This window comes from Panthera leo, chromosome D3, assembly GCF_018350215.1.
Source record: "Panthera leo isolate Ple1 chromosome D3, P.leo_Ple1_pat1.1, whole genome shotgun sequence".
Lineage (NCBI taxonomy): Eukaryota > Metazoa > Chordata > Mammalia > Carnivora > Felidae > Panthera > Panthera leo.
In genome coordinates, this window is record NC_056690.1 from 61,110,620 (window position 1) to 61,136,362 (window position 25,743).

The 25,743-nt window shown below is 37.2% G+C and overlaps 1 protein-coding gene across 1 annotated transcript in view; it reads right to left on the reverse strand.

Annotated features, from left to right (window-relative positions):
* Nucleotides 1-25,743, reverse strand: part of LOC122203135 — a 723,308-nt gene that overhangs the window by 355,779 nt on the left and 341,786 nt on the right. Inside the window, exon 4 of the mRNA XM_042909703.1 lies at nt 5,714-5,871. Within this exon, the coding sequence (XP_042765637.1) occupies nt 5,714-5,871 (158 nt within the window). The remainder of the gene's footprint in view (nt 1-5,713; nt 5,872-25,743) is intronic.

Below are 25,743 nucleotides of genomic sequence, written 5' to 3' on the forward strand. Positions count from 1 at the left end.
CTTGAAGTAAGTGCGTGAAATTCAGCCAAGTTGTTTTCCAGAAAAGCAAGGTTTGGAACTCCTTTTTCTAGTATATTAAAATGCTTACCTCACCACCAGCTATATTTTCAAGTATTTAAGATTTGTTATTGCGATGGGTAAAACATGGAAACTGATGTTTTATTTCACCATGTGTGTTCACTGATGATCTTGCAAGTTTATTTCATATTTATATTGGTATGCTCACTTATATCTTTTGTTTTTCTTTTGGACTATTGGTATTTTTCTTACTGATTTTTTTAAAGGATACATATTTGACATACATTTGTCCTTAAAATACCTTTTCTGCCAATCATATCTGTGCTGCCAATATTTACAAGAGTTCCTGCAGCTCTGCCTTACCAGCTCAGGAAATTCCTCTAACCCTCTTTTCCAAAATTATCAGGAGGATGGCCAGTCTCCAACTCACCTGTCTGATACCCAGGTCCCTGGCATCCTATTCATTGTTTGCCACCTGATGTCTCAAGCAGACTGATGCATCTGTAGGACCGTCACCTGGCTGCTGATTTCTGTTTTACCCCTGGACCCTGTAACTCAAATTAGTTTCAACTGTATGTTTCATAGCCTGAGGATAAGTCTTGTTTTAAGCCCCATATTCCCTCCTGGTGCAATAGCCTTGGGTTCTGCTTGTGTTGGAGGGAAATTTTGACAAGTAGAAGATACCTTTGGAAGAATACAGATCATGGAGCCCTGTGCATTCAGCTAAATCTGTGAGTGATTCATTGAGATTAATGGTTGCATTGTGTGGCCCTGGGAGCCCCAAAGACCCTTTCAGGTGATCATCAAGAACAAAACCATTTTCACATTAAAACTATCTTTCTTTTTCTTTTTTTACTCTCATTGTCTTATAAATGTACAGTGGAGTTTTCCAGAGGCTACATGATTTCTGATATTGTGACAGACTGAAGGTAGAAACATATGAGAATCCAACCATCTTCTATTCAATCAGCCACTAAATATTTTTGCAAAAATGTAAGACAATAATACACTTCTCACTAGATTCGTTTTTTAATGTAGTAACTTTTCACTAAAATATGCTATTCACATTAGGATATACTTGATATTTTACTTTTTATGTAAATAAATTAATTTTTGAGTATAATTTAAGTATAATTTTTTTAAATATAAAAGCCACATAAACAAAATCAGCACTGTCATGTTTTAAAATAATAAAAAAAGAACCAATTATGTGAAAAAGCCATCACTGACTACTTTGCACACATAAACTACTAATGATGGTTAGAACTCAATGTTGCATGGACTGACTCAAGCCTGCATGACCAGCCTCTACACAGTCCACTTTCTTTTACTCTGGAGGTGTTATTTACACTGGTTTTCTTTCAGATCCTCCAAGGAGTCAATTTCCTTCCAACCAGATGGATTTCACAGATGTTCCTTTGCCAGGAATACTGCCCCTCCTGTCTGACATGGCTGCCTCATCTCGTCTCTCAGGTCTCCTTTCCAGTAACTTCCTTAGAGATACCTTCCCAGATGACTGCTCATCCAAAATTTAATCACTCTCTCATTGTCCTTTTGAGCAGTTTGTCCTTTGCTATATTGGCCTTGTTAATTTAATAAAAACACCAAAGAGCAAAAGGACTTGAACCAAATAAGTTCTTGGGCATGGCTAATGCTCACCAAGAGACAATCTGCTACCTTGCTCACTTTTCTCTCTCATTTCCCATTGTCTTCCCAAACACTGAGGAACACTCATTTTCTTGTCAGTTCCAGGATAGGTTCAACATTTCACATTTTAAATAAATTTTTCTATAATATTAGTTATCTTTAATGGAAGAGTTTTAAGATTCTGCCCGAGTTGAATTGAACCCTCTGTACAAGCTTCCCAAGTATATTTAAATATTTTTATACTAGGTTGTAAGCATCTAAAGACAGGTAGAAAAAAATAAAATACATCATATACTCTCTCTCTCTCTCTCTCTCTCTCTCTCACACACACACACACACACACATATTACACCTAGCCCACAAATATACTGAAATACACCAAGTTATCTGACCAAATATATTAAATGATGATTTGTAAGTATTTATGTATAAATATCTGAATATTGTTATTGCCTGAACTGTTTTTAGCCCTCTCACTGTCATCATTGAGCATTTGCCAATTGATAACTGAACCTAACGAAAATTTGGTAGAGAATGAACCTAGGATGTTATGGTAAGGAAAGAACTACCAGATGTGATACCATTCTTGCTGAATCTTGTAGATTTCTGGGATGGTGGAAGGTTTAAATGGAAAAAGAGTTGGCTTAGAAAATTGAAGAGATAGAGGAAATCCACTCAAGGAAAATTGTTTAAGGGCATGATTAAAGATGGAGAAATGTCCCTGACTTGTTTGTAGTTTGCTGAATTACTCAGGGTGCTCAAAATTGATTAGATTTTTTTATATTTCAAAGCAACATTGGGCAATCAGAAAAAGTAGATCACCATCACCAGAATAGGTCACACACAGACCCACTCTGAAGAAGAGAAGGTATATACATCTAGGAATGTCAATGCTTCATGCTACTTGAAGTCATGCTGGTCATGGAGAAAAAGGACTTGACAAACACATTCCCATTAAGGTGTATTTACTTTTGGTGTTGGCTTTTCCTAGAGAAAAATTTATTTTAAGATATGGATTTGATAACAGAAATTACTGTTAGCCTGCAGTCATAGAGAAAGAAAGATACCTAAAGGCAAGTGGCCTGCCCTGTTCCCTTAAGACACAATGCTGGTACTTAGTCATTTTTCACCTTTTCCTTTCTATGATATAAAACTCCAGCCAATTCTCATGCAAGCACACTACTTGTGAACAGAATATGATTCATGCATCTCTCTCAATGTTTTTTTCTCAAAACTGCTTTCTCTATTTGACAGGCCTATCTGGGTAACACAGTGGTAGGAGAAAGTCAAAGTTTTTGAGCCCAGCAGAAAAAAGAATCCTGCCACACTCCCTTTCTACCTGGAGGTTTCTGAGCAGTCATGCTGATACTGTTTCCTCATCTGGGAATGAGAATTACAAGCACTGTTCTGAAAATCAAAGATAACATAAGTATGCATAATGGGCACACAATAAATGAGCTAGTTTGGTGCATATTATAGTTGTATAATAGATAAGTACAGTTATATGAATATGACTGATAGATATAGATCTTTATACATAGTATCTGATTCTTCCTCTGCATATAACATATTAGATATACATAGTACACATGCTGTTCCTGCTTTCTTTTCTATGTGTGCAAATCTAAGCTGTCTACCCAGTTACAACACTATCCAATCAGAAGGAAAGTGGCCATAACCAACTGGGAAGGCCATATTTGTGCCTCCCAGCTGTTATCAGCCCAGTATTTATTTAAATTCAATGTCTATATTAAAAAACACTTCCTCTTTGATGTCTTTATTGATACCATCCACTGTTCATAATGTCTCCCACCCTGGATTCTCATAGTACCTTTTTATATGTCTATTTTATTTTGATAATAGAACATTTTTTAATTAATCTATTTCCCATAGTACAATTCCCATACACCATCCTCCAAGTAGATTGTAATCATTTTGAGAACAGGGACTATGTCACATTTCTTTCATAACTGGTAATCTCATGGGCAATACCTATATATTAAAGATGCTTGAACATACTAGTTGAATTTTATTACAATGAATCTCTTAGGAATGGGGAATGACACATACATTGCTCTCTAACCATTGTTGAGCCCTCTTTTCATTCCCAGCTATGCCATATCTGCACCCCACCAGTGACCCATCATTGCAAATACATTTGCCATTGGTCTGGTGATTGTGCCACTGTGCCAGAATAGAAAGAACTTTTTTTATTCACATGTTCAGTACAATAGGCTCTCCTATTCTGAAGTGGAGTAAGTTTCCGAGTATGATTGCTTTTGAAGAGCAAAGTTTCTGTAAGAAGAAGCTGGAAAGAATTTGCTCTTGCTCTGACTGCATTTTTTAATCATCACTGTTTGCCCCTCCAGTGCGTCCGCCCATTTCCGAAGCCAGGATCATGATTTTGATGCACCATCATGGCTAAATACAGTATATCATTTCAGCAGGCTCTTCACATTGTGTTATTGTTAATGATGCTTTTTATTTACCAGAACCATAGGCAATATGATATTACTCTCATTCAGTGAGCCCGGCAGGAGACTTTTTAAAAGTGTAATGCATTTGCTCTAATGTCTCTGATCAGGTGGATCCGGCCTGGAAAAACTCCAAGTTGGATAATTACATTTTCGCTACCTATAATTTCCACCACCCCTTCGAGAGCTTGTAGCATTCTTCTCCTTTCATACTCCACACATGTGTGGTGTTTACTGAACTCTATTTTAAAAAGCAAAGAAAATCAGCCTGCAGTCTTAATCTCTGAGAGGTGAGGGAAGAACAACCAAAATTGGAGAGTTCAGAATGAACACTTCTAAATTTGTGATGTCACTGAAGTTTGTTTTTAGAATTCCTCATCCCTTCAAAATCCATGTCCTGTCCTACACCTCTCCCATGACCCATCTTCTCTCACTTTGGATAAGCAGTATTCTGTCAGTATCATGATTTTTTCAATAATGAGAGGAAGGGATCTAGTAAAATCATTCTTATGAAAGTATACATATTATGTTTGAGAACATGTCTGGAGACATTTGGACCTTTAAAAAGATAGCATAACATCTATATTAAAAACATAACATAGAGGGACAGATTTCCAAGGGCAGAATTTTAGAGCCCATATCCTATGAGAAAAAAGATATTCTCAAGTTGTGAGTACAGCACATGTACCTTAATTCCCTCCTGTGCCTACACACAAGAACTGCACCATTTACCTCTTTTTAAGATAAAAAGAAATACTAGAGTCTACATTTTATTTTCTCTAATAGGTTACATTAGCATACAATGCTCTTTGCACATAAGGTATGACAGGGTCAAGAGGAATGTTTTAATTTTTTTTAATATAAGAGGTCCCAGGATTAATCTTTTTTTTTTAAAAGTAAAATCACCTGAAGTTAAGTGAGGAAGGTGAATGACTAAACTGTGTAATAATATCTGAGTATAAAAAAAGGATATGACTTTCAGATCCGTGAAATAACAAGACAAAGTTTCAATCCTGACTGGTAGAATAAGAAGGGTTGCCATGGCAGGGTATCAATCCATGTATCATAATTACACGAAGAGATACATTTTAAAGGGAAATGTTTCCTCAAGTGAGTAATGCCCACTTCAGTGGTGTTTCCCATTGGTTCTTTAATGAACATACATGATATGCTCTTATTTCTTTCATACGTCTCCCTCCTGTCTGGGGACCTGGATGCTCAGTGTCCCCATGGTCCATGTCAGCCCATCCAAACACCTCTTTAAAAGCTCTACCTCAGAGTCACATGCAGTTTACTACCTAGGCAATTGCTCAACTGGGAATGAGAGCTGACATCACTGTAATGGAGAAGCCTGGCATGTATTTATGGAACATTAATTCAGTCTGTAGTATTATAGCTGTCAAAGTCAACTAACGCAGATTTTAATTTATATATTTTCCCTTTTCTCTTTCTGATATGCCTTGATTTTGTTGATTCTGTGCGGGTTTATGGGGGCGGGGGGATTTGCTGTGTATCACACTAGGTCACCTTTCTTTGCTTTCCTAATGTTGCAGACAGGAAGGTGCCATTTTTACCTTGAATGATTTGAGGCAGGGCTGAGCAGAATGGCGGCTGTTCGGTTGTGCTGGACTCAGGGCAGGGTCAAGGTGACTCTTCAGGGAGTCGGCCACATACCAATTTACATCTGGAAGCGGTGGTGGTAGTGGACAGAAGGAATTTTGTCTCTGAAGGTCTAGAAGAAGGTAATAATTTAAATTTTGAAGTGTTGCATTTTAGATGTTGGCAGGACATAAATGGAAACATTCCAAATGAGCATAGTCAATGGGGAGTGATGCTATTTAAGGTAAGAAAAAGAGATGGCATTAGGAGTCTCGGCCTTTTCTTTTGAGTTCCTTTTAAATGCAATCAGTGGGCCCATGTTTAACTTTGGGGCTTATATTCAAAGTCACCAATTCTCTTGGTCTCCTTATTTGACAGCCCTGACTCATGGGTTTCCCTGGTCTTTGGCCCGTTTTGGCAGTGAATTTGGCTCAGATTCTCAGTCCAGCATCCTGTGCTTAGAGTAGAGGTTTGGGTTAGTGTGTCCTTTGAACACTATCATCTCACAACTTCTGGTATTTTCCCATTGGTTTTAGGACCACAAACACAGGTCATTAATGATACGACTGAAATCATTGTTTTGTAGTGTCTTCCTGTTCCATGACTCTCTGAGAACCAGAGTCCTTCTGTATTCATTTCTGCTTTCTTTACTAAAGCAATGGGTGACAAACTTCTAAAAGAGGCCAGATAAGAAATACTTTGTGCTTTGTGGGTTCATGGGCTACACTTTTTTCTTTAATTTTGTCAGTCCTTCGCCTAGTATCTTTGGGGTTTTTCTTTTGGTTTGTTGGATTTACAACACTCAGAAAATGTAAAAGAAAAATAAAAAAAAAAGAAAAGAAAATCTTAGCTAGAGTCATTCAGAAAACTTACTGATCCCTGTACTAGAGACCAAAGAGAGGAACAAGAATGTATTCTCATTCTGCAAAAAAGTCAAGAAGACTGAGGAGAGATGATGAATCATCACTCCTAAAAATTAAGGAGGTAAAATTGGTGATCTTGGAATAATTTTACCAGAACATTGCTTTTTGGAGGCAATCACTTTCTAACTGTTCTGTTTTGTAAGTGTGACTTTTATCTTCTACTTCAAACAGGGTCAGTATATCCCTGGCCTTTTACAAAGACTTAACTCATCCCAAGTGTCTGTTATTTTCTTTCAAATCAAGTAGAGTGTGTTTATAGTTCCCCTTTAGAGAATAAATCCATCTTGAGTTGATTTGGAATTGGACTGGACTTCATGAGTGAGTAACGTATGAGTAAGGCTGTGTACTTAAAAAGTTGTGTCATGAGATGACCTTTCAAAGTGCTTTTCCACCTCTTGCACTCCATTCTTCTCAAGTGACTATTTTGGATCCTGAAAGATTTTGTTTTGTCTTTGCAAATTCATATCAGTGGAAGGTATTAACACCATAACCTATGTATCTGTGGCTTGGCTTAGTCATATTAGCTGGCAAATATTTTAAACAAGATGTGCAGAAGATACAATGTAAGAAAGTAAAAGAGAAGAGAGGGGGACAGGAATGCCAGAAAAAAGAGTGGGAAAAACTAACAAAAAATCTCTTACTAAAAGTTTGCTTGATTGGGCTTCCTTCAAGAATCTTCATTTCTTAGTACAGGATTATTGACTACTAAGTATCATAAATCTATACTGATACCCAGGAAGGTCAAGCCCAGGAGGGACCATGATGTTTAAGGGATGCTTTTTTTTTTTTTTTTTTTTTTCTTGGCCTATACAGCTATTGAAATAGCTGGGTCAAAGACAATACGCAATCATTCTACTACCTGGGAAAATGTGCTGTTTTCTGTGAAATTCAGAAAAAAAAAAAAAGAATGATCTGGTAAGAACAATTTTCCTTCCTAATTTATTGAATAAACAAACCTGCCACATAGATCCAACCAGCGGGGACAATTTTCTTGGCTTGATGAAACATATCCACACAGAAAAAAACTATAAATTCATATCACTGAACCTCAAAGGGTATGATGAAATGATGGTGGGCATGTGTGACTCGAGGGATTCTTATTCTTGCAATGTGGGATAGGTAATTTGACAAAAGTTCATTTGAGACTTGTGATACTGTATATTCAGGGTCTCTTTCAGGACTTTGAGTTGTAATCATTTAAAAAAATTCAACCCATGCTTCATGCACTCCCTTAGCCCTCTGGTATTCCTTTGGTGCCTAGCACAGGGCTTGTCTGCTCTGGGGATCCAATGGAGATATGTTGACCAAGTGATTAAATTTTATCCCCAAAGTACCCTTGAGCCCCATAAATCTTTTCCATCTCAAATCTGTCACTCTGAATACATGAGAAAGGGAAAGGACCATGCACCCCTCTGTGCCCTGCCTTAGTCACTCACTGTCCTTGCATCAAGTTACCAAGATTTATTTCTTTTAATCAGCCTTGATCAAACACTCCCTCTAACCAGTTAACCTTTTGGGTTGTTTTCCCCTTATTTCTGAAAATTCGTCTTCAGCTGTCTTCTTGTAAGGTGTTCAGGAAGAGCGAAAGCAATACAACAGGATAGTCCGGTAAATAGACCAAAAAAAGTGGTAACTTCATTAGTATAAATATGAGGAATACTATCTATCCTTCCCCTCCCACACTCTGACCACACACACACACACACACACACACACACACACAGTCTTCTTCATGGTCATCCATTATGAAATTCTGACCAATAGATAGATATTCATGCATTTGGAACGCTCACCTCCTGGCTCTGATCAAGTGATTAGTACCTTAAGAATGCCTTGCCAAAACAGGTGGATGTTGAGGGCAGAGTTGCTGGAGGAATTTCCCAGGGGAAAGAGGACAGGAAGTAGGGGTATGGAATATAGGAGAACATTCCTTTTGTTGGTGATCCCTAGTGTCTTATGACAATACATTTTAAAATGTTAATCATTTAAAGTGTGTTCTCGTATTTATTTATCACAAATGACATTAAATTTTACATGCTAATATGTTTAAATTTTTTTAATTAAAAAAAAAGCAGTGTGAAGGCCCTAGAAGCAAACTTCCTGATTCCACAACTGTTTTTTGTGGGTGTTTTAAATTTACTTCTGAGAGAGAGAGAGAGAGAGAGAGAGAATGTAAATGGATAAGGGACAGAGATGGAGGGGGACAGAGATCCAAAACAGGCTCCATGCCGACAGCAGAGAGCCTGTTGCGGGGCCTGAACTCACAAACCGTGAGATCATGACCTCAGCCAAAGTCAGATGCTGAACTGACGGAGCTACCCAGGACCCCCTCCGCAACTGTTTCGAGGAAACAGTACAATATGCATTTTTTACAATACATATGTATTTTTTAGATACATATACATACAATATGTTTTTTTTAGAGATCTAATAAAATGGCATTTCTCTGAGTTTGCTCATTTTGGTCATTTTGCTTCATCATTTAAAGCTAACCATTTTAGGTGTCTTTGCTGTAGGTCTAAATTTACCTAATTTTCCAGACATTCAAATTCTTGTCTATGTTGACAACCTCTTCACTCCAAGACATTCCAGGCTAGTTTCCCCATGTTTTAAGGGCATGTGTCTTCTTGGGAATCCTGAGCCCTTAGGGAATATAAGAACGACAGGTGAACCAGGGAGATTTTCTTTCTTAACAACAGCTGAACTTCAAGAAGATGCTCATCAAATAATTGTGAGGTTTCAAAACATTCAAAAGTCATCGTCTTCTGTGATGTGTAGAATAATTAAATGCAACACCAGCATGACACCAGTGGTAGATCATTTCCAGCCGTAAAATGCCATTGTCTCGCATTAACTTGAGGGTTGGTGGGGGTTTTGTCTCCATTTCACCAGACAGAGTACAAAACATTGTGACATGCTTAATATTTCTTCCGCCAAGATGTCCACTCCGATTCCTCACCCTTTACAGAGTTGTTGATTTCATTCTGCATTTAGCTGCCAAAAAAGCGATTGCGTGTGCAGCACCAGTAACAAAGTGAAAATGAATTATGCATCAGAAGAAACTGCATTTGAGTCAAAAAACTTAGACTTCAGCATCTTCAAATTACAATATGATTTAAGAAGGAATACATTTAAGGAGATAGCAATGGACTGAGGTGAAGGGGTCAGCGTTGGCCCGGTTTAATATAATTTAGCTTTCAATTATTTATTTTTTAAAGAGCTACTAAGCACACTGAATCTCTTTAATGGCAATGTCAAAAGTATGGAGACTGGAGAAAAGCCATGAATAATAGTGACAGATTGTTATGCATGGTAATGTTATAGGGCCTGCTGCAAACCAAAGCATTCACCAGAGCAGGGAGAGCAAACAAGGAGCTGCCTGCGATGAAACAGAGGGACATGGCTCCCTTCCCTGAGCAGTGAAGGCGGCTCACCACCGTTTCCTCTGAGATCGAACTGGCTTTGTCAAAAAGGCCCTTAAGCCAACTGTCCCCGAGAATTCTGCACTCCTCTCTTCACAACTGAAACATAATTGTTTGTTTAAATTGTCCACCCTTAATTTCATTGACGGTAAAATTAATTCTGGAAAATATCTTCACGCATTCTCTGAGCACCCATGTAGTGACAAGAACTGTGAGAAGTGCCCCAGAAGACAGGAGGTGACAATTTGCCCCTCCTTCAGGACATGGGTCATCAAGTGACTAAATTTGAATAGGGAAATGTAGGAGCCAAAATATACTATATATACATGTGTTAAAGAATCTGACATAAATGGAAAGTGTTTATTAATACAGAGAAGAAGGGAAAGATCATGGTGAGGGAGAATCTGGACGAAGATTAGGAATCCCCATGTTTATCCACCAGCTTGCCACCGGTCCTACTCCCTTCTGCTCGCCATTCACATTTGCTCTCTTGCAACAACACTGACTGAGAAGAAACCCTCCCTGTGTGCTCTGTTTCTCACCTATGGGACAGTAATTCATTCCTTCTGTGGCCACTGCTCACCTGGGTGAGGCAAATGTCTCTCCGTCAGATGGTCGTTCTGCCACACTTAACAGTGTTCTGGATGCTGTAAGTATTAGGATCCTCATTCCCTACCATTACCATTCCATTTTACCCCTCCTCCTTGTCTTAGAACGGCTTGCCCCACCAGCCCACTCTTTCCTGGCTTAGTGCCAAGTGACAAAGGCAGTGTCATATGGGAAAACAAACAAAAATTAGGAATCAGGAGGGCAGATTTCTAGTCTTGGCTTTTACATGCTTATTTAAACCTTATTGGGGCGTTGTTTCTTCAACTTTTAAGTGAACAGATTGGTTAAAATATATATATATAATATATTACATATATATTATATATATATACACACACATACACATACACACATACACACACACATATGTATATGTATATATGTATATGTATACACACACACACATACACACATATATATGTTTATAGCTTATACCTTTAGTGGTAGAATATTTTTCTTTTCAAAGTAATTATCTCTCACACATCCCCAGGTGTTAAACAGACAGAAGCAGAGGTGTGTAGTTTGGGGCAAGATGAGGAGCCCACATTACTCAGCATCCTGCCCTCTCCTAGCTGAGCTCCTAAGCTCTGCAGAAACCCATCCTAAAATTGACGTGATAGCACAATTTCTGAAGTTCCTTTAAGTTCTAAATTTCGTGGATTTCCTGTCATTCTACAAAACATTTTGCTCTAAAATGTTACTATCTTAAAATGCATTCTACTACCATCTGTACCTTAAAAAAAACAAAAAACAAAACAAAAAAAAACCCACCAAAACAAAACATGGGGAGAAAAAAGCTAAAACTAAAGGAATATTTAAAGACACAATTTCTGCGAAAGAGAAGTTAATTATTCCCAATTGCACATCAAAGTGGTCTCAGTCATTCACTAGGCTTGTGCCAGTTAGCAGCTCTATAGAAACTTCAAGCACGAGAGGAAGATGTGGGTAACGAATGTGCCCATTTACTATTTTACTGACAGATCAAGGGGGAAGGATCTGTCCTATTTCGAGACAAGTACCAGGTTACTGTTAGTTTTTACTCAATTTCATTTTGCACACTTGTGTCCAAGGAAGGCGGTGCTTTCATGACTATACAGTCTATGCACTTCTGTCCTGTGGTAAAGACTGCAGGGCACATCATTCTGAGAAAACATTGCTGCTTAAATATGAAAATACGGAACAGCAAGCTGCCAATGGAAGGAACAGTGTATCAAGTGAGTGAGCCAGAGTTTCCTAGAGCCTAAACTAGTTGTAATTTTGAAAATACATTATGAAAACAAAGTAACTAAAAATAAATAACAAAAACCTTGGATAGAGATCATTCTTGTTTGATACCTACATGAAAACGAAGTATTTTACTGATTAAATTTCCAGGGTGGTTATCTGCTCTACAATAGCGGGCCCCACCCTTTGATTAGCCACATTCAAGGGAGGTCTTTAATATTTTTCAAGTGGGAAAGTAGAATTTTTAAAGCAAAATTACATTTAATCTATTCAATGAAAACAAACACTAAAATATGTGAGATTTAGAGAGAATAAGAAGAATGTTTTATTTTAGAGAAAGTGTTAGAAAAAAATGGGGCTGAAAGCAAAGCTAAGTATTTTATCTTCAAGAAAGAAAGATGGGGATCTGCTGATTTCAAGGTTTGCAATTTAGCTTTCTCCAGTATGTTGTATAGGGGTTGAATTTTAATATTTTATTAAAAAATTTTTTAATGTTTTTATTTCTTTTTGAGACAGAGAAACAGAGCATGAGCAGGGGAGGGGCAGAGAGAGGGGGAGACACAGAATCCGCAGCAGGCTCCAGGCTCCGAGCTGTCAGCACAGAGCCTGACGCGGGGCTCGAACTCACGGACTGTGAGATCATGACCTGAGCTGAAGTCGGACGCTCAACCGACTGAGCCACCCAGGCACCCCAATATTTTATTTTTTATCATCATGTAGCCCCATCTCTCCACCCAATAGTGCAACCCTGTCCTTTCCTGGGGTAAAAGGAAAGAGAATATGAACAGAACTAGTCTGTCACAAGCCAGGCCAGCACTCTGATGCCCTGGGATCCACTTTTCTATAGATCTGAGGACTTGGAAAAGACTAGAAGCTTTATTTTTATTTGTTTTGTTTGTTCATTTATTTATTTATCTATTTATTTTAAGACTAGAGGCATTATTTTCCACTAACAATCAAACAGTCAGCTAACTGCTAAACTATTTAAAGTCTCCCTCTTTAAAGAGCAAGTGAAAAAGAAAAGTTAATAGTGACTGAAGAAAAGAAAAACAATCAATGGGAGTAAGTAAAAAGAGAGGCAGTAGTCCTGCCCTATCTGTATTTTACCCAAGGTCAACCATGTTCCAGACACAGATGATCCTCCTGACATAACAGGAGAAAGTCAATATTAGACTCGTAGCACTATGTCACAATGCCTACATGATTCACTTATCCCACCACATAGTCATTTTGTCATCTCACATCATCACAAGGAAAAGAAGGGTCAGTACAGGACAATAAGATATTTTGAGGGAGAAAAAGCGGGGAACAGGGAGAGATCATACTCACTTAACTTTTATTAAAGTGTATTTTATAATTGGTCTAATTTATTATTGTACTGTTGGTCTCTTTCAGTGCCTAACTTCTAAATTAAATTTTATTATAGGTAATTATGTATAGGATAAAAAAAAAAACACCAGTATATCCAGGGCCTAGTACTATCTGTGGTTTCAGGAATTCACTGGGGATCTTGGAAAGTAACTCCAAATGGTAAGGGGGGACAGTTGTATATATGTTTGGGGGGATGTGTATGAGGCAGTGAGAGAGAGAACGCTTTCATCTTAATCAACTAATTAATTCTTAGGATTCAATGCTACCTGTTAGCTTCAATCACAGTTAGGGGTAATTTGAGCTCTTCACTGGGTTTGTGGGGTCTAGATAATATTATCCATGATTCTCCTGAATGCCACACTGCTTTTTCTATTAAACAGAGCAACCAACTCTACATAATCATGACAGTCATCTGATTGATCTTGACATGTGGGAGAGATGCCACTATTCACACTGAGTGATTATCATGTAATACAAAAGTCAGAAGAAGAATATATGGCAGGATATCAAATGACCAATCTGGTTTCTCTGGTCTCTTTTAGTAACACATTTCCCACTCGCTGGACTAGGACCAAGGAAACAGTTATGAAGGAGGAAGAAGTTATGAGAGAGAAGAAATCCATCTTGTTTTGCTTTCTTCATTTGTTTTTATTTTTGAGAGAGAGAGTGCATGCCTACAGGTACACACAGTGAGCCAGAGGAGGGGCAGAGGGAGAGAGAGAATCTCAAGCAGATTCCATGCTCAGCGTGGAGCTGGATACGGAGCTCCATCCCACGACTCTGGGATCGTGATGTGAGCTGAAATCAAGAGTTATTTGCTCAACTGACTGAGCCACCCAGGTGCACCGGCTTTCTTTCATTTTTATATAAGCCTTGTTCAGAAAGTTTTGTTGTGTTTTGTAGCATGGGTGGCAATGCCTCTTCCTAAGTCATGTTGACATTCAGTCTGACATGTAGAGAGCACTTAATCAGTCCCGAGAATCTATTTGTTAGTTGGGGCTCCTGGGTGCCTCAGTCAGTTAAACTCCAACCCTTTGTTTTGGCTCAGGTCATGATCTCACAGTTCTTGAGTTCAAGCCCTGCATCCGGCTCTGTGCTGATAACACAAAGCCTGCCCGGGATTCTCTGTCTGCCTCTCTCTGTGGCTCCCTCCCACTTGTGTGCTCTCTCTCTCTCTCTCAAAGTAAATAAATAAATAAATAAATAAATAAATAAATAAATAAACTTAAAAAAAAAGAAAAGAAAAATAAGAGAATCTACTTCTTAGAGAAACTTTGTTGTGTCAGAGAATCACAACAGGAAGACAGTTTCTTGGTATTATTATAAAATTCCTAAACATCACCACGTAATTTAGGAAGACATTGTGTCATCATATTCAAAATAGAAAGCTTATCCTGAAGCATAAATCTGCCCTCTAAATGTAGCAGACCCCTACAAAAGCAACCAAAACATTTGTTTGATTTGGGGATATTGGTTGTCTTTTTATTGTGATTGTATGAATGTAAGGTGTTTGATCACTTAAGGACATAATGTAGAATTCTTTCACATACAGATATAAAAAAATGAGTCCTAAAAAAACTATAGAATTTTCTTTTTTAAATATTTTTTAAAAGTTTATTTATTTATTTTGAGAGACAGAGACTGAGACAGCCAGCTGGGGAGGAGCAGAGAGAAAGGAAGAGAGAGAATCCCAAACAGCTCCTCCAGGAACCATGAGATCATGACCTGAGCCAAAATCAAGAGTCAGATGCTTAACTGACTGAGCCACCCAGGTGCCCCTATAGGATTTTCTAAAACAAAATCAAATGTCATTTCTTTTAAGAAAATAAGAAGAGAGACAATAATACAAGTGAAGGAGCTCTTCCTAAGGTCACATGAGCTTTTGGGTAAACATGCAGCCCTGACCTTATTGAGGGTTTTTTGCTGTTTTCCTCCTCTCTTACGGAAATTCTCCATGAAGTAATTTATTCACACGGTCACAGATGGCCAGATTTGTATCTCCACTCCATATTCAAAATCTCACCTCTTCAGATTAGAGACTTTTTATTCTCCAATAGCTAATTTTCTGTAAACACAAGGAGAGACTTCACCTATTTGTATGGTGCATTTCATATGCAAATCTACCCAGTCAACAGCAGAGTGGACACTGATTACACACAGGAGATGCTAATCGTGAGGACTTTTAAAGTCACTGAGGCAGACAATATCCTTGCCAATGTCCTAAGGTGTCAGAGGTAGAGTCTGTCACTGTGATACCACGGATCTGAGTGGGATGGACCATAGGTGCTGAAGCCCTGGAAACCAAACTCTGGAAACGGATTACCATGAGATGGCAACATTGAACATTAAAAAGTTTTGTTCTTTTTGGTCCTTGGGAAATTGATGGGGGTCGGCAGGGGGTGTGTGACAATTGTACCTTTTCTCTTTTGCTCTAACTTTCTAGGGCTTTTGTTTCATTAGCATATTTTTTTAAAGTGCCTTGAATGTAGATGGCTCCTTCCTGCTGAGCTAGTCAAAGTGCTTTACATACATTATCTCTCATTTGTCCTCCTCTAATCCTCCGTGTTTGATAGGTGTCAAAGGAATCAAAGGAAGGTCTTTTTTTTTTTTTTTTTTTAATTTGAGGAGGAAACCAGGGTTACATTTTGAAAGTATAGAAGAGCAATTTTCCAAGATGGCATCCAGCTTTGGAATTCCTGTATAACCCGGGGGGGTGGGGAGAAAAATATCTTCTTTGATTACTACTGTTCGCCAGAAGCCTACCATTCTTTCTTTCCTAAACCAAAAAGGCTATACTTCTCATTTTCCTTGCTGTGACCTAAGTCTTGTGGATTGTCCTGGGTTATGAAAAGTGAGTAAAAGTGGGTACCATGGAGTAGAGCCATCCCTGCCCTGAGAGAAAAACACACACATACGCATGCACACTCACATGTGCACACACACACCAGATATGTGCAAAAGAAAAATATGGAGTCCTGAAGATTTGGGGTTATTTATTGCATCAGTTTAAACTTAGCCTATTCTCACTAATACATCTTATTTGGGTAATACTTAAAAACAATGAAATGATAACAATCTGCCACTTAAAATTTCATTGGAATCACAGTGTATACAAATGGACAAAAATGCACATTACCATCAGGCAAATAATTTAATTCCTATAATGTAGATTTCAACAAGTCAGTGAAGTAAGTATATGTTGCTACAGGGTATTATTCCTAGTACTTTTCTATATTAAATTAATAAGTTGTACTGATTTTTCTTAACGTGAAAATAATGCACGTAAATAAAAAATAATTATGGAATACAAGAAAGCACAAAGAGGAAAATAAAAATAATAATCTATCGTCCTGCATCCAGACATAACCACTGTTATTATTCGGAGACATTTATAGTCATTTTTAACAAAATGAACATTGGTGGCTGTCGTTGTTACACCTCTTTCTGGTTCCTGTAACAAGGACTACAGAGGTGAAAAGACAGACGAAGAGAAAACTGTCTGCCTGAATTCTAGCTCTGGCTTGAGCACTAACTAGCTGGGAGACCTTGGAAACCTTTTAATAGGCGCTAACTCCTTTTCCTTTTTGGCATTTCTGTCTCACAACTCTGTTCCTTTCCATGAGATTCCAATTTCATTACCTTTGTTTAAGCTTTTATTATTTGACTCAGAGTCAATTCACTAAAAAAAAATTAGCTGAAAGTTGATTCGTCAAAAATGATTAAATTCCCAAATTTAATCCATTCACCAAATTTTTAACGGATTAAAAATGAATCTGTAAAAATTTTACTAGTTATATTCAATAATAGACACAGTCAAAAAAGTATATTTTGCCATCAGTAATAAAAATGTTGTCATTTTCATTGTGTTTTTCTTCCTTTCAATTTTTTTAGCTTACAGTAGTATCTAGTAATCTTTTAATTCATTTTTTTTGCCGATCTATCCCATTTAGCATGACAATTATCGTTTTTAAAGAGCCCAATACTTTAAAAAATTGAATTTATATTTAAAATATTTCAAATTTGTGGTTGTAATCATGTAGAGGGATATAGTAATTATTTCTGAATATATTTGCTTCCTCTTTTGAATGATTGAAATGTGTTATGTTGGAGCTTAATGTGAACTAATACCAAATGAAATTAGTCCAACTGTCTTTGCTGGCATCCAAAACTTAGTACCTTCTAACTTGTGAGAGTTTTCCTGGTTATTTCTTTCAAAAACTTTTGAAATTAAAAGTAATTTAATTTAACATTTAATATAAAGCAAAATGAATTTTAAATTTAATATCATTAAATTCAGGTAAAATTTTAAGTTTGAATTTATTTTCACATAATTTAAAATTCAGTTGTTCAAATTCTTTTATATTTAAGGGAAATCTTAATTTAGCTGTGCATCAACATTAATTTTACTTTATTTTAATCCAATACTTAAATTTAAATACTAAATTAAGTTTAGTATTATTCTGATCATTAGAAATATAACAGCTAGGCTAATAGGCTATTTTAAGAATAAGAGAATAAAATCTAAAAGTGTTTAACCATTAAAAATTTCAAAAAATATTCAAAACTTCTCAAAACAAAAAGAAATAGCTAAGACAATCCAAGTAAAATGTGAAAATCTTAATTGAGAAGATATTTTATGGATTTTTCAATGTGAACTGCTAACAGATGAGTTGAGACATATTACAAATTTTAAGAGTTTATTTGAACAAAAATCAACCAGGCAGCACCAAACTGGAAGAGGTTAGGTGCCCTCCACTGACAGGAGCTCAGGGAAAGACATTTGGATACTTTTAGAGAGAAAAGGTGGAAGGCAAGTAAGGAAATTCTTGATCGGCTATATCTGAAAGCCTAGTTATTTGTGATTGGTTGTCCTCAGCGTTTTGATTTTGTAAACTTCAGACATGTACAGGCTTAGATTTTGTTTTGCCTATGTAGGCCCCAAGGACATTAGAGTCACCTCGGTCTAATGGCCTCCATATTTAATTAATTTAACATGCCGATCTGTTTTATATTCTTTATTGTGTATAAGTTTATTTCACTACGTTTTTGTTAACATTTCAACTTTAGTTAGTATTTAGAAAAAGTGGATTTAATTATTATTAATCTGAATTGAAATTCCTATTAAAACTTGGGGAAACAGCAATTAAAATCATTAGCACATTATACATTGGGTTAATGGATTCTTTGCTGAATTATCTTTGTTCCTTCCATAGTTACCAACACCCTTAAAGCCAAAAAAATATACCACCAGTGACCAACCATCAAACAAAATAAAAAAGAATAGCAGCAACAGTGCAACTAGATTGGATTGTTTTCAGTTCCTATGTCATAAAACACAATATGGAACAAAACGCTTTGGACTATTTTGATAATCTATCACTTAATTGTACAGAACTGCTCCTTACCTCAAGTGACTTGGCTCATGTATATATTGTTCTTACCTGGTTCGGAAATTTTACCCATCACATTTACTCAACAGATTTTTGAGTAAGACTCTATATCGGGTATATTTCCTGGTGGTTGGAGACATGGGCTCTGTTTACCAGGGGCTTGTGGTCAAGTGTGGAGATGAAAAACTAAACAAATACAAAATTGCTATATAATGGATTTCTGCTTTAACTGAAGTTGGTTACAGAGCACTGCAGTTAAACGGTGAAGAAGAAGCAAATATTATTGCCCAGCAAACCCTTCCACCTCCCATGTTCCTCAAATCCTTTCAGGACACCTTCCTTATCACATCCACTCATTTTGGACATCTTGCTCCTCTAGTTTGCTCCTTCCTTGATCTCTTTGTATTTCCCTTTGCCTCTCTCTTGTGTGGGGATGCTCTCCCTGCTATCCTTCCAATTTGGACTCTAACATCACTACTGTACAGAGGACTTCCCTGAAGACCCCCTCTAAATCAGCCAACATCCTACTCTAGTTAATCTCTATTAGATCACTGTGCTTCTTCCCTTTATAATATAGATAATGCTTACCACTACCTATATAACTTGTTTTATTCACTTGTGTACTTATTTATTACCTGTCTTCCCCAGCTAGAATTTAAGCTCCAATAGGAGAGTGATATTTCCTTGCTTTTATCTATTATTTCCAGAGATATTGGCCCATAATTGGCATTTTATACTTGTTGAATAGTTAATTTTTTATGCATCTATTCATTCATCTATATGTTCACTCATTCATTCAATAAACATTTAATGAGCACTTATTATATGTCAGGCTTTTTTTTTTTTTAAGGCATGGGGAACAGGAGTAAACACAAAGGCAAAAATCTCTGCTCTTATTAACGCTGCAGTCCAGAGATGGAGACAAACATAAAACTAAGAGACACGACAACATTTAAGATAGTGATAAGTGCTGTGGAGAAAATATAGGTCACAGATGAATGGGTTTCATTTGGAAGGGGATTGCCATGCTATTTATACTAATATAGGAAGACCTTAAGTAGAACATCACACTTGAGCAAAACCCTGAGGAAATGAAGACGTTTTCATGGTGATTAAAATGTGAAGTACATTGGAAGTTTTAAACAGGAGTGGGTGATCTGACTCTTATTGTACAAAAATCATTCAGGTTATCATATTGAATGTACTCTGTAGGGAGACAGGATCAGGTAGAAGTAAGGAGATCAAGGTAGGAAGTATGTAATACAAGTAAAACCTTGAATTGTGAGTAACTTGTTCTGGGAGTGTTCCACAAGACAAGCAAACATTTCTAATACATTTTAAATTGATAAACGAGCGATGTCTTGCAATACAAGTAGGATGTGACACCAAATGTCATATGATCACAACCAAGACAATGGTTCTTGAAATTTGCTTTGATATAAAAGTGCTTTCCATTACAAGCACGTTTCTGGAATGAATTAGGATCACAAACCAAGTTTTTACTGCTTCCTAGGTGCCATTGATTTGGATCAGGATATTAGCAGTATAGGTTAGGAGAAGCAGTCAGATTCTAGATATATTTTGAAGTTGCAGCAAATGGACTTTGTTGATGGCATAAATGTACAATGTGAAAAAAGAAAGGGCTTAGGATAACTTTTAGATTTTTGACATGATCCCTTAGGAGGATGGAATTGCCAGTTATAGAGACTGACTAAAGTCTATGGGAAAAAGAGGTTTGGGGTAAAGGAGGATAATTGGAAATAAGTTTGGGGCATGTTAAGCTTAAAATGCCTGTAAGACATCCAGGTAGAAAAACAAATAGGCATTTGGATATAGAAATTTGGAATTCAGGGAATTCATCTATCCATCCAAATAAATATTTGCTGAATACCTATGCTATGTCAGAAACAGTGATACACGCGGTAGTTACCTATTTGAAAAAGACACACCTCTGGGGCACCTAGGTGGCTCATTGGGTTAAGTGTCCAACTTCGGCTCAGGTCATGATCTCATGGTCTGTGGGTTCGAGCCACGTGTTGGGCTCTGTGCTGACAGCTCAGAGCCTGGAGCCTGCTTTGGATTCTGTGTATCCCTCTCTCTCTGCCTCTTCTCCACTCACATTCTTGTCTCTCTCTCTCAAAAATAAACAAACATTAAAAAAAATTTTAAAAAGAAAAAGAAAAAGACACACTCCCTATCTTTTAGGAATTTTCAGTTAAAGGGGAAAAGAAAAACATAAACAGGTATTTCCAAAAATGTGGGATAATGGTTTTCCTGATGCTGCAAGAATATGCAGAGGTGATATGCGATGTCTCATATTTGGTGTTGGATAAAGAAATAATTCCTGGAAATATTGAATTGCAGAGCCCTAAAGATATGTAAGAGTTAGTTAGCTTAAAGATGTGTAAGAGAGAGATCTAGAATGTTCCTTGCTGTTTTTCATAATCTCATATTATTTTATTTCTGAGATTCAGGTACTTAATTATTATTTTCAAATGGGCAACAAATTTTCAAATCCATTAAAGTAAGATTTTAAGTTTGTCACATCAAGTAAGTATATCTTTTTTCTTGAGACCAGTATCATTCCTTTTCACACTGTCTCTCCCATCCCCATGATACATTCACATAAATTCATTCCAGAATAATGTGTTCCTTTGAAACAAAGCAAAACAAAGAGAAACGAGATTTGACTTTGAGAGTTGTGTTTACAAAGGAAATTCTTTAAGACAGGATGTTTTATACATATCATGGAATAACTTGCATACATTTACAGAAAGTTATCTTTACACTGCTTTTGACTTCATAATTTTCCAAAAATGTTTATTTTTTGTCTATTTTTATTTTATATGTATAGTTATATGTAAAAAAAAAAACATTATAGCAAATGAGTGAGTGGTGTGCCAGACCCACATCTCATTTTCCTGGCTCCCAGAGGCATTTTCTTCTCTGAAGTTACCCTGCAATGAAGGGAATCTAACACTCAAAGTTTGCACTGCTCTTGCGGTCAGCACACATCCAATGACTATTCAATGTCAGAGGACAGAGGCCTGTCTGTGCACCTTGAGTCAAGACACCTCTGAAGACTCATCTCAGCTCCAGAACTCTCCATGAGGTTGGCTGAAATCTCTGTTAAAACCACATCAGAGTTTAACTTCTCCTTCAACTCAATTCTTCTTCCCTCACTCCCTTAAAATTGTTGTTCCTAAAGATGCTATGTAATAAACTTTCTGTAAACAAATTTCTGGTTCAGAGTCTAGCTCCCGGTAACTGTCTGTGATAAAACAGTATGAATGAGTAGATGAATGTATAATGACTGATGGGAGAGAACGACCTATATCATCCAGATCAAAGGCCCTGCCGAATACTGCCATTGGTTTTTGAGCTGCTCGGCTGTCTTCTGAAATTTTGGACCTAGATTTGGGCATCTTCTTTAAGAAGGACAGCTAGAGAGATTCCAAAATAGGAGAAAGATGATTTAGATTATGGAGGACCAAGCAGCCAATCTCATATACATAAAATATTTAAAGAAGAAATAGATTTAGCACTAAGAAAACGAAGTCACATTGGACATATAAAGATACAAGGAATGGATATTATCAAGCTTCATTTCCTGCTCATTAGCAACAGAGCTGTCTCAGAATTAGAAAAATATATCCTGTGAGGTTTTGAATGCACAGGACAAACTGGAATGAAGGTGACCAGAAGAAGTCAGGGATATTGTGGAAGAGATACTTGCATTGTGCTGAGGTTCAGAGAGCTGACAGCCAAGGACTTGTCCTGCTCTGATTTTGCAACATTATAGTGGTAGACAAGGGAGAGTCTCAATTTGAAGTTCATAGCTAAACAGCATGGTTACCTACACAGAAAGAGAAACATGTGCACCAAAATATATTCATGTGAAATAAATGGATAGATAAATCTGTATGCTAGTTTGGTAGTTGTTGATACGGATACAGATGTTCTATCTATGATAAAACAACACCATACCTTTAATTCTTTTATTTTCACTGTTTTGGAGAACTACATTGTATTCATGTAGGACAATGTACTTATCATTTTCTTTGAGGAAAGGCCAAACATTGGTTAGTACACACATTGCTTATATATATATTTTTGTGGATGTCCCTAAGTGCACATGCGTAAGAATTTCTCTAGGATACATAACTAAGAATGGCATGGCTAGGTCTCAAAGTGTGAGGATCATCTTATAATAGAAAATACCAAATATTTGCCAAAGTTATTGTATCAATATTCATTCCCACCAGCAATATGTAAAAGTCAGTTGCCTGAGTTCTGATTTTTTTTCCAGGTTCCATTCATCCAGCAACAGTTTATTTTATTTTATTTTATTTTATTTTATTTTATTTTATTTTATTTTATTTTATTTTTTCAATATATGAAGTTTATTGTCAAATTGGTTTCCATACAACACCCAGTACTCATCCCCAAAGGTGCCCTCCTCAATACCCATCACCCACCCTCCCCTCCCTCCCACCCCCATCAGCCCTCAGTTTGTTCTCAGTTTTTAAGAGTCTCTTATGCTTTGGCTCTCTTCCACTCTAACCTCTTTTTTTTTTCCTTCCCCTCTCCCATGGGTTTCTGTTAAGTTTCTCAGGATCCACCTAAGAGTGAAACCATATGGTATCTGTCTTTCTCTGTTTGGCTTATTTCACTTAGCATCACACTCTCCAGTTCCATCCATGTTGCTACAAAGGGCTATATTTCATTCTTTCTCATTGCCACGTAGTACTCCATTGTGTATATAAACCACAATTTCTTTATCCATTCATCAGTTGATGGACATTTAGGCTCTTTCCATAATTTGCCTATTGTTGAGAGTGCTGCTATAAACATTGGGGTACAAATGCCCCTATGCATCAGTACTCCTGTGTCCCTTGGGTAAATTCCTAGCAGTGCTATTGCTGGGTCATAGGGTAGGTCTATTTTTAATTTTTTGAGGAACCTCCACACTGTTTTCCAGAGTGGCTGCACCAATCTGCATTCCCACCAACAGTGCAAGAGTTTCCTGTTTCTCCACATCCTCTCCAGCATCTATACTCTCCTGATTTGCTCATTTTGGCCACTCTGACTGGCGTGAGGTGGTATCTGAGTGTGGTTTTGATTTGTATTTCCCTGATGAGGAGCGACGTTGAGCATCTTTTCATGTGCCTGTTGGCCATCCAGATGTCTTCTTTAGAGAAGTGTCTATTCATGTTTTCTGCCCATTTCTTCACTGGGTTATTTGTTTTTCCCGTGTGGAGATTGGTGAGCTCTTTATAGATTTTGGATACTAGCCCTTTGTCCGATATGTCATTTGCAAATATCTTTTCCCATTCTGTTGGTTGCCTTTTAGTTTTGTTGGTTGTTTCCTTTGCTGTGCAGAAGCTTTTTATCTTCATAAGGTCCCAGAAGTTCATTTTTGCTTTTAATTCCCTTGCCTTTGGGGATGTGTCAAGTAAGAAATTGCTACAGCTGAGGTCAGAGAGGTCTTTTCCTGCTTTCTCCTCTAGGGTTTTGGTGGTTTCCTGTCTCATATTCAGGTCCTTTATCCATTTTGAACTTATTTTTGTGAATGGTGTGAGAAAGTGGTCTAGTTTCAACCTTCTGCATGTTGCTGTCCAGTTCTCCCAGCACCATTTGTTAAAGAGACTGTCTTTTTTCCATTGGATATTCTTTCCTGCTTTGTCAAAGATTAGTTGGCCATACGTTTGTGGGTCTAGTTCTGGGGTTTCTATTCTATTCCATTGGTCTATGTGTCTGTTTCTGTGCCAATACCATGCAGTCTTGATGATTACAGCTTTGTAGTAGAGGCTAAAGTCTGGGATTGTAATGCCTCCTGCTTTGGTCTTCTTCTTCAAAATTACTTTGGCTATTCGGGGTCTTTTGTGGTTCCATATGAATTTTAGGATTGCTTGTTCTAGTTTCGAGAAGAATGCTGGTGCAATTTTGATTGGGATTGCATTGAATGTGTAGATAGCTTTGGGTAGTATTGACATTTTGACAATATTTATTCTTCCAATCCATGAGCAGGGAATGTCTTTCCATTTCTTTATATCTTCTTCAATTACCTGCATAAGCTGTCTATAGTTTTCAGCATACAGATCTTTTACATCTTTGGTTAGATTTATTCCTAGGTATTTTATGCTTCTTGGTGCAATTGTGAATGGGATCAGTTTCTTCATTTGTCTTTCTGTTGCTTCATTGTTAGTGTATAAGAATGCAACTGATTTCTGCACGTTGATTTTGTATCCTGCAACTTTGCTGAATTCATGTATCAGTTCTAGCAGACTTTTGGTGGAGTCTATCGGATTTTCCATGTATAATATCATGTCATCTGCAAAAAGCGAAAGCTTGACTTCATCTTTGCCAATTTTGATGCCTTTGATTTCCTTTTGTTGTCTGATTGCTGATGCTAGAACTTCCAACACTATGTTCAACAACAACGGTGAGAGTGGATATCCCTGTCGTGTTCCTGATCTCAGGGAAAAAGCTCTCAGTTTTTCCCCATTGAGGATGATGTTAGCTGTGGGCTTTTCATAAATGGCTTTTATTATCTTTAAGTATGTTCCTTCTATCCCGATTTTCTCGAGGGTTTTTATTAAGAAAGTTTGCTGAATTTTGTCAAATGCCTTTTCTGCATCGATTGACAGGATCATATGGTTCTTATCTTTTCTTTTATTAATGTGATGTATCACGTTGATTGATTTGCAAATGTTGAACCAGCCCTGCATCCCAGGAATGAATCCCACTTCATCATGGTGAATAATTCTTTTTATATGCCGTTGAATTCGATTTGCTAGTATCTTATTGAGAATTTTTGCATCCATATTCATCAGGGATATTGGCCTGTAGTTCTCTTTTTTTACTGGGTCTCTGTCTAGTTTAGGAATCAAAGTAATACTGGCTTCATAGAATGAATCTGGAAGTTTTTCTTCCCTTTCTATTTCTTGGAATAGCTTGAGAAGGATAGGTATTATCTCTGCTTTAAACATCTGGTAGAACTCCCCTGGGAAGCCATCTGGTCCTGGACTCTTATTTGTTGGGAGATTTTTAATGACTGATTCAA